The sequence below is a fragment of the Arvicola amphibius genome, chromosome 4 (genome assembly GCF_903992535.2).
Source record: "Arvicola amphibius chromosome 4, mArvAmp1.2, whole genome shotgun sequence".
NCBI classification, from domain to species: Eukaryota; Metazoa; Chordata; class Mammalia; order Rodentia; family Cricetidae; genus Arvicola; species Arvicola amphibius.
This window is the reverse complement of record NC_052050.1, coordinates 20,108,853-20,118,315: the sequence shown is the minus strand read 5'-3', so window position 1 is coordinate 20,118,315 and position 9,463 is coordinate 20,108,853. Positions and strand designations below refer to the sequence as shown.

Genomic DNA, 9,463 nt, shown 5'->3' with positions numbered 1-9,463 from the left:
ATCTCGACAGCAGTGGCTTCCCACTGACACATTCTCCCCACTTCTTTTCCCCTTGACAGTCAGGGTTTCTCTGTAGTCCTGGAACTAGCTCTAGACCAGAGCTCCACCTGCCTCCGCCTCCTGAATGCAGGGATTAAAGGTGTGCACTGCCAGGCTTCTCCCAGCACTCCTAAAAGCACATCTGATCAGAACTCGGGGTTTGGCTTTTTATTGACACAAACACAAAGGCAGCTGTGGTAATGGGGTGGGGGGGACACAAAAGCAAACATCGCACTTCCTTTATGGAGGCCTCTGGGCCCCTCCTCCTCCCTCCCGCTGGCCATGGCTGGAGTAACAGCTTTCCCTAATCAGAACTCAGGAGCAGTTACCCCAACCTAGCCTCAAAGGTCCCCACTTTGGCTCCTACCCCACTAGCTCCCCTGCCCAGGCTCTTCTTCCCCCATCAGTGTAAACAGAGTTTGGGGCTGAGCCTCAGGGATGCTGCTTAGGCTCTGGGAAGGCAGCTGGCTCCCCTGACAGCAAGGGACCGAGCATGGATTCGGATTCTCACTTTGGTCCCAGCATAAGACCCAGGAGTATCTCCCAGAGCTCTGCTGGTCCAGCCTCCTGCCTCTTTCTTCCCCACCACCGACAGACAGGACAGGGCACAGACCACAGTAAAAAGCAGCTTGATCCCCAGAAGCTGGAGCTGCCCCTCCCACCCCTGGCACAGACACAGATTTTTGGCAGTGTTGTAGGACTGGGGAGGAGTAGGCCTCAGCTCCACCAGCACAGGGAAGGCACCGGGGAGAAGAGAATGGAAAAGGAGCCAGAGACAGGGCCGCCCCTCTCCACACACACAAGCACATGCTTTCCAATGCTAAGGCACTGAGACAAATCCAGAGACCTCAGTGAAGGGGAGGGGTACCCGGTCCCCTCCCAGAGCCATGAGCTACAGAGTTGGTTTGATTCCTGACCTTGTTGGAGGAGGCAGCCTTAGTTAAAGGCAGCAAACTGGAGATGGAAGAATCCCAATTGTGCTTAAGAAACTGGGGGCAGGAGACAAGGCTGGGTACTGATCAAGTCCAGGGGCAGGTGCTTGTAGGGTTGCAGGGACACTACGGTGGGCGGGCAACACGGGTACATGCTGGATTCACACAGATTAACCCCACATCCTGAGCTGACCTTTGGATTCTTTGGGGAGGTGGTGGGGCAGGAGGGGAGATGAGGCAGAGGTGGAAGCACACACGACAGGGAGGGACTGGCTAACCTTGGCACAAAAGCAGCATGGCAGGCCCAGGGAGAGAGTGGGGGGCAGGAAGCAGCCAGCCTCCTGATGACCCTCCCTGTCCCTTTGGCAGGGCCCAGACATCCAAGTGGTCACTTCCCAACCTCTTCTGAGGGCAGGAAGGGGGAGGGACAGCCCTGAGCAAAGAGCAAGCTCAGAGCAGGGAAGCAGTCCTCAGCAGAGACCTTTGGAGGGAAGGAGGGCGGGAGGGAGGGCAGAGCATCATGACAGAGGATCAAATGTGAGAGGCTGGTGGGCGATGCAACGGGGCTTCCCATCTTCTCCCTTCCTGGCTCTCAAGGGCCCTAAGCCCCTCGCCCTAGGTCTCCTTCTCGGGTCCAGGGACCAGGAGGACCTTGCCCACATTCTTCTTCTCCTGCATCTGCTTCATGGCATCAGCCACCTGGACAGGAAGAGAAGACCACTGTTGATGGCATCTGACCCATCTCAGAGCCAATCCCAGCTTCTTGGGATCCTCTCCTGAATCCCTGCACCTTCCGAGTCCCACCCAGACCCTTCCTGAAGCCTCCACACTCACCTTCTCGAAGGGCCAGATGGAGTCAATTCGAGGTTTGATGCGGCCCTGATTGTATAGAGCCAGGAGGTGGGTGACCACCCTGCTCACCAGTTCCACCTCACCCTCCAGGGAGCCCAGGTAGAAACCACACACGGCTCGGTTGGCCTGCAGCAACTGCAGAGCTGTCACGCTGAACTGATTCCACCAAGTGCGGGCCATGGCCATCAGGTTCCGCTTGGGGCCAGTCAGCAGGTTGGCCATTCCTAAGGGACGGAGTGACACAGCCTAGGGTCCAGGTGCAAGCATCCCTGTGTGTCTGGATCCTCGATCTCGCCATACTCAACACTAGGACTATCCCGGTTACTAGGCACAAACTAACTCTTGCTCTCTGGCAGATATAATGGCATATGTCCACAATCCTACTACTCAGGAGGTGGAGGCAGGAGGATCAGGCAGGAGTTCAAGGCCATGCTCAGCTACATAGCCAAGTCTGAGGCCAGTCTGGGCTACATGAGATTTGTCTACATACATGTATGCATGCACTTGTGTACATGCACACCCACACAAAATGAGCCCTTGAGATGGCACCGTGCCGAGCTTGGGACCCACATGGTGGAAGAAGAGAACTGACTGCTGCCAGCTGTCCTCTGACAGCTGTGTCCTGTGCCACAGCAACCACAGGTACACACACAACAAATAAAAAAAATTCGACACCCAAGGGCTGGGGACGTAGCTCAGTTGGTAGACTGCTTGTCTACCCTGTACTCTATAAATCAAGAATGTGGTGCAAGCAAGAGCCTCAGCATTTGGGAAGCAGAGGCAAGATGAGAAGTTCAAGTTTATCCTTGACTATGAAGTGGGCTTGAAGATGACTTGGGAATACTGAAACCTTGTTTAAAAAAAAAAAAAAGAACCTGATCTGGTGGCACACGCCTTTAATCCTAGCACTCTGGGAGGCAGAGGCAGGCGGATCTCTGTGTGTTCAAACCCAGCCTGGTCTACAGAGTGCAAAGTGAGTTCGTCCCAGGACAGCCAGAATGGTTACACAGAGAAACCCTGCCTCAAAAAAACATAATAATAATAATAATAATAATAATAATAATAATAATAAATAGAACTGGAGAGAGAGGCAGGTAGATCTCTGAGTTCCAGGCTAGCCAGAGCTACTTAGTGAGACCCTGTGTCAAAAGAGGAGGAGGAGGAGGAGATGGAAAGATCACTTTTCACCAGCTATGGTGTCACATTCCTTGAACCACAGCACGCAGGACGTGAAGGCGAGAGAGGGAAGAATCGGGAGCCTGTGGCAGAAAGCGAGAGCACACACATGCTCTCTTCCAAATTCCCCCTCATTTTGATACTTGCCTTTTTGTATAAAGTGGATTTTAAAACAAAAACCCAGCTTGCCCAAGAAGCCCAAGTGGCGCTGCAGGAAGAAAGCGGACGGGCTGGTTTAGCATTGTAAATAATCCCCAAATAGGAAGGTGGAATTACTATGACTCACAGGAAAAGTTGTGAACGGGAGTGAGAGTGGCTGTGGCACCCAGAGGCGACAATCCTAGTCACACATTTAGGACCCTTCCAACCCCGACCTCGCCTTAGAACTGCGGAGCCTCCATCCTTCCTTCTTCACTCAACAGCTCAGGCCCCCGTATCCCACCATATTAGTGGGATTTATGTATTAATTAGTCTCACCCTCCCGCCCTGTGCAACCTCTCTGCATTTGAGACAACTAACAACTCACCGTAAGTGACAACTTTGCCCATGGGTTTGAGGAGGTGGTAGCCCTTGGCAGTGTCGGATCCACCCAGGGGGTCCATGACTATGTCTACTCCTGCCACAGAGTAAGACCCAGAGGTGACAAACATTAATATTCACAGGTCTGGAGACACCCCTACCCTGCCCTGTGCCATCCTCCCGACTCCCAGGCCCTGGCCCCACCTTTGGGGGAGATCTTCTTGATCTCATCCACATAGTCAGTTGTGTGGTAGTCAATGGCATGTGTGACCCCGTTCTCCTTCAGCACCTCATGCTTGCTGGCCGAGGCTGTTCCAAACACCGTCACGTTCTCCACGGTGCGGCACAACTGCAGGGCTGCCATGCCCACGCCACCTGCAGCACGGAGCAGGCACAGAGTCACTGAGCTACCATTCCACACTCCGGCCTCCCAAAGACCTAGTCAGTCAGCCCATCACTTTCATTGTGCCTCCTTTTGGGACCTATGTTCAAATTCCATAATTGAGAACCAGAGAGGAGGAGACTGGACAAGAGGTGTGGGGTGTGGGCACATGGCTAAGGGCAGCAGGCTGAACCTGGTATCCAAATGTTACCACGGCAACTATACTGCAGAGGCCGCTGCTGGGCTCCAGAGGCCAGGCAGCCTGGTGTTACCATGACAACAAACCAGCCAGACTACAGAAAGGGGCCCAGAAGGGAAATCAGGGTGGGGTAAAAAAAGGAAGGGATCTGTCACCTGCAGCCATGTGTACCAAGACGCTGTGGCCAGGCCTTAGGTTGCCGAAGTCAAAGAGAACCATGTAGGCGGTGATATAATTGACCAGAAAAGCAGCAGCTTCCTCAAAGGTCATGGCCTCAGGCATCAGGAAGGTCTGGGCTGATGGCACGGTCACCTCCTCCTGCCACATCCCTGACCGGCACAAAACCATCACCCGGTCCCCTGCCTTAAAGAAATGGGAGAATATCATTTGATTACCGATTCATTAACCCACAGGTGACTTACCGGCCTTCGCCATGTCCCAGACCACTGAAGATACAGTAGCAGTAGACACAGCAGCAGTGGTCGTGGGATTAACAATAACAGCGTCATTTACTGAGTGTTTATCTAGTGTTTCATATGGAAGTGCTCAATCAATCCTTACATCAGTTTTGGGCCATCCTTATCTCCACATAACAGATCATATGCTTCATTATTGTGTAAGATCCCCAAATGCAAGGAACTTCCAGTTAGGGCAAGCGTAAGTATTGTTAAAGAGATCAAACTGCTTTGATTACAAAAGTGGGCCCCACCGTTTAATGGCAATGTGGCCTGGAGGAAATAAAAATTATTTAACCACTTTTCTTATCTTCATAAGGGGAACTGTAAGAATTAAACAAACAGACATACAAAAATACAACATTCAGAGACAGCACACTATCATGAGTTAATATCAGTAATGTTAGTTAACAATAATAATAATAATAACAGCAAGGGGAAGTCATCAAGTAACAGAAAACAGAGGACTACCCATAGCAAGGGACGTGCCAAAATGCAGGTAAGTGTACCTGAGTTGTAAATAGAAAATGGTGTGACCACCCCAGGGGCAGCTGTATTTCAGCTAACATTGGCTTAATATTAGAAAAATTATGCAGGCAGACATGGCACAAAAGGGTGATGCTCAAGAGACAACCCATTCCAGCCACAAGGAAAAGGCGTGGTCTTTCATTCCCAGTCACTTGCAGAAGGGTCTCTCTGCAGGAGGAAAGGGGACAAAGACAGCAAATAGGCAGGAGGAGGGAGGAGTCTCAGTCAGCCTGACTCTCGGAAGACCATGCAAAGAGCAGTGTGGGAGCTGTCCTAGACAATCAGGGTCTTAGCTACTGCAGGAGATTTAGGATCCACAAGGAGGGAGACTAAGACCTCCTACATAGGCTGTTTTCCAAATCATCAAGTCCCCACACTGAAGAGGACACCGTTTCTTCTGTGAGTTCTGGCCTGGGGGTGAGGTCTGGGAAAGGAAGCCCCCAAACTCAAGTCTAGTAGACACAGTAGCAACCCAAGAGAGCTGGCAACAGAGTAATTTCCAGTCGGACTAATGGCCAGTCCCGGATGTAGTCTAGGAAAATGTCACTTGGTCTAGCTCATACCTAACCTTTAGCCCTCCCTGCTCCGGGCCATGACCCCTCCCCAAGGCAGCCACCAGGAGGGTGGGAAAGCTCTCCCCACAGAATCCAGGCTCTTAACTGCAGATTCTTGCCCTAGGCAGGATATCCTGTATTTACCAGGCGGAAAGTGTGGGGAGGAGTGGGTAGATGGGTGGCCTTCAGCAGTAACTCCAGCTATTAACTTCCCCTTTCACCCCCCTCCCCCCAAAAATTCCTTTTAGCATCATCCAAGAGTCGGATAATTTCTAAGCCAGGACAAGGGTGGGACCACAGCTGGATTCATGAAGGATTTTAAGGAGGAGCTGTTTGCATGTTCAACAAATCCAGCAAACAGCAGGTCAGCAAAGGCCAAGATTCTAAGACTGCTTTGGAGAGGCCTCTCCTGAAGGTGTGGGATTTGAAAAGAAACTCCTAAACACATGATATGAAGAGGCGTCACCTCAGATGTCTCAAAAAGCTGGTCATCTGGTAAGTCTCATGTGGCCGAGGTTATGGCTGCGATTAATGATAAATGAGAAACAGACCGGCAAAGCTGGGCCAACCTGCTCAAGGTGCCACACCTCTCTACCCTAGTCCAAATGGGCTCCACCCGCCCGGGTTTCAGAGGCTGGGGTCCTCCGTACCGGAGAAGGAGATGGTTTGGACCGGAAGTTCCCAAGGGTAGCCCCGGGTCGTGGCCTGCCCGCTGAGTCACTGGAGATGAGATGGTATTGCAGTCACGAGAGCCCAAGACAAAGATGGGAGCCCGATCCCGCCCCCCCACCCCACCCGCCAAAAACTGAATAGCAGTTGGGGAGCGAAGCTCCTTCTGCTCCATGATGGGTGTGTCCCCTCTGGCCCAGCTCGGGGAGGGGCCGCCATACACCCCCATACACCACGGGGCTGCATGTGACTAGCGCTCTGGCATGGCCTCCTGCACCCCCGCCTAACCCTGTCTACACAGCTTCTCAAAGCTCCCGCGGGAGGGAAAGCGGGAGCTAGTCCCCACTCAACAGTCACAGACCACAACTGCCCGGGGAGTGTTTAGTGGGCAGGGGTACAGGTGTGGTTTTACTAGGGGAGGGGGCGAGCAGGTCATCTTGCGCATGCGCCTGGGCGCCTTATTGTTTTCCGCCCCCTCCCCTCCGTAACTCCGCTGGGGCGGCGGCCACGACTAAAAAATGGTTGGGGAAGGGGCAATAACGCTGTCGCCAGCCTCCAGTAAGCCCTTTTTCTCTAAGCCTTAAGACATGAATTGCTTTCCCATGCGTCCCATGTTAGTCCACCAGCGTCCCTGCTGGCTTCCCCATCCAGCCACACCCCCGGCACGCGCCCACTCCCGTCTTGCCGCCGCTCACCTTACGGTCGCTGACACCCTCGCCCACGGCCACCACCACGCCCGCGCCCTCTATGCCGGGGGTGACCGGCAGCGGCGGCAGCCGGTCGTGCAGCCCCTGGCGGGCAAAGAGGTCGGAGAAGTTGAGCCCACAGGCTCGCACGCGCAGCGTCAGCTGACCGGGACCCGGGGCCGGGGTCGCCGCCGGCCGGCTCTGCAGCTTCACCTTGTCGTAGCCACCGAAACCGGTGAGTACCAAGCAGCGCAGCTGCGGGGCCGAGGCGGTGGCCGACGCTTCGGGGGCCGGGGACGGCTGCGGGTCGCTCGCCACCTCGGCTGTCGGGGGCTGCGAAGACGCATCCTCCCCGGCCCCGGTCCCGGCCCCGGCCCCGGTCCCGGCCTCGGCCGCCGCCGCTGCAGTGGCCGCCTCGGCTGCGTCCCTCTCGGCCGACATGGTGAGACTCCCGACGTGCACTCCCAGCTGTACAGAAAGGGTGCCCAGCTTGGGAGGGCGGGACACGCGTCAGGAAGAGCGCAGGCTGCGGACACCAGTGGGTGGGGCGGGGCCCTGGGGCGGGGCCCCTGCCCGAAGCGGGTGGAGCTTCGTGCGCGGATTTAAAGGTCTAGGCCCTCTGCTGACCGAGTTGGGAGAGCGTGAAGGGACTAGCAGTGAGGGTGGTGGAGGGTTGGGGTGTGTGTGTGTGTGTGTGTGTGTGTGTGTGTGTGTGTGTGTGTGTGTGTGTGTGTGTGTGTGTGTGTGTGTGTGTGTGTGTGTGTGTGTGTGTGTGTGTGTGTGTGTGTGTGTGTGTGTGTGTGACTGATAAGCATGAGGAGATTCTGGGGCGTGGAGAGACGGAGACTTAATTTATTCATAGCAAGCCTTATACGAATTAAAAGCTGTAATGGCTCAGTTTAAGGATAATCCAAAAATTTGAGTTTACATCTGATTTGGGGAGCTAGTCACCTGTGGATCAGAACCCAGAGAAATTGTGCCTCGGGTTCTAACTCTGCCCACTAGTAGTAACCAGACTTCCCTCACTGTGGTCTTGCAATGGCAAATTACGCATGTGAACTGATCCTCCCCCAAGACAGGATCTGATTATGTAGCCCTGGCACCAGCTGTGTAGATGAGGCTGGCCTTGAACTCACAGAGATAACCTGTTGCTGCCTCCTGAGTGCTGTGGTTAAAGGCATGTGCCACCACTCTCCTTTTCCTTTCTCACTCTCTTTCTTTTGTTGGTATTGAAGATAGAATCCAGAGCCTCATGAACGCTAGGCAAGTGCTCTACCCCTGAGCTGTATTGTCAATGCTGTGTGTCTGTTCCCTTTCTGTAAAATAGTGATGATGTTGTGTTTTCTAATTATCTTTATAGGGTTATTCAAAATGAGATAAAATTTAAACGCGCATCCTCGACTTAAGGAATAGTTTTTCGTGTCTCTGTGTCTCTGTCTCTCTCTGTGTCTCTGTCTCTCTGTCTCTGTCTCTCTCTGTGTCTCTGTGTGTCTGTCTCTGTCTCTGTCTCTCTCTCTCTCTCTCAGATGGGGTCTCTCTATGTAGCCCTGGCTGGCTGTCCTGGAGCTCATTATGTAGACTCATTATGTAGAGTAACCTGGCCTGGGACTCAGGGAGATCTGTCTGCCAAATGCTGGGATTCACGTCGTACAACACCACGCCCGGTTAAGGAAAAGCTTCCCAAAGGCAAGAGATGCCATGAAAATGGAGGTTTGATTATTGTTAGCATGAGATGAGGCTGAAATTGGCTTCTAGACTAAGGTCTGCCCCCGGCTGAGCTGCCACCAGGTTCTAGCTTCCTTAGGCTTCTCTTTCTACCAAAATGTCCACCAGAGGACGCAAACGCTCCCCTAAAACTTTCCATTCAGTACTTGGCTAGAGGAACTCAGTCCACGCTTCTAGGATGGTCCAGGCCCACAGTTAAGTTGCTGCAGGCCCTGATCCGGCCATTCGTCGCTATGGAGACAGAAAGCTATGATGTCACTAATGTCTGGTGGAAGTGCTAGGGTCGGTACTTCCATTTCCCCAAACCCTGCCTGGACCTGAGAGTGGAGGAGGGAGACAAAAATCAAAAAACCTCCCTTTCCTGATAACTCACGCCCCGCTGTGTTCAGAAAGTAGATGGCTGCCGCCGCGCGTGTCCGCACTAGCACACCTGCGTGCACGCGTGGTCACAGAAGGCCTAAGCCTCGCGCTTGTGTGTGTAGCTTCGCGCTCGCCCCTTCAGAACTTCGCCCCTAGTCTGCTCTGCCTCCATTCCTAAGGAACTCAAACAAGCGGGGCTCGTTGGCCGCAATCACCCTCAGGCGCTCCTGGGGTCAAAGCAGCTAGCAGGACTCGGACTCTGCCCCTCCACCACCTCCCAGGCTCCGCCCCATCCCTGGCCCCGCCCCTCGGCGGTGCGGGTGGGAGGCGGGGCCGGGGGCGCGGCCCGCGGGCTAGGGGCGGGGCAGAGGGGGCCCGCAGCCCCGG

The 9,463-nt window shown here is 54.1% G+C and overlaps 1 protein-coding gene across 1 annotated transcript; it reads right to left on the bottom strand.

Moving 5' to 3' along the window:
* Window positions 1-192: 192 nt before the first annotated feature.
* Window positions 193-7,496, bottom strand: Vat1 (vesicle amine transport 1). Its single transcript, XM_038327766.1, has 6 exons — window positions 7,001-7,496; window positions 4,255-4,462; window positions 3,723-3,893; window positions 3,526-3,615; window positions 1,806-2,047; window positions 193-1,670 (listed from the first exon to the last, which is right to left on the bottom strand). Exons 1-6 carry the CDS (start codon window positions 7,430-7,432, stop codon window positions 1,587-1,589), a joined length of 1,227 nt encoding a protein of 408 aa, XP_038183694.1. The 5' UTR covers window positions 7,433-7,496; the 3' UTR covers window positions 193-1,586.
* Window positions 7,497-9,463: the final 1,967 nt, after the last annotated feature.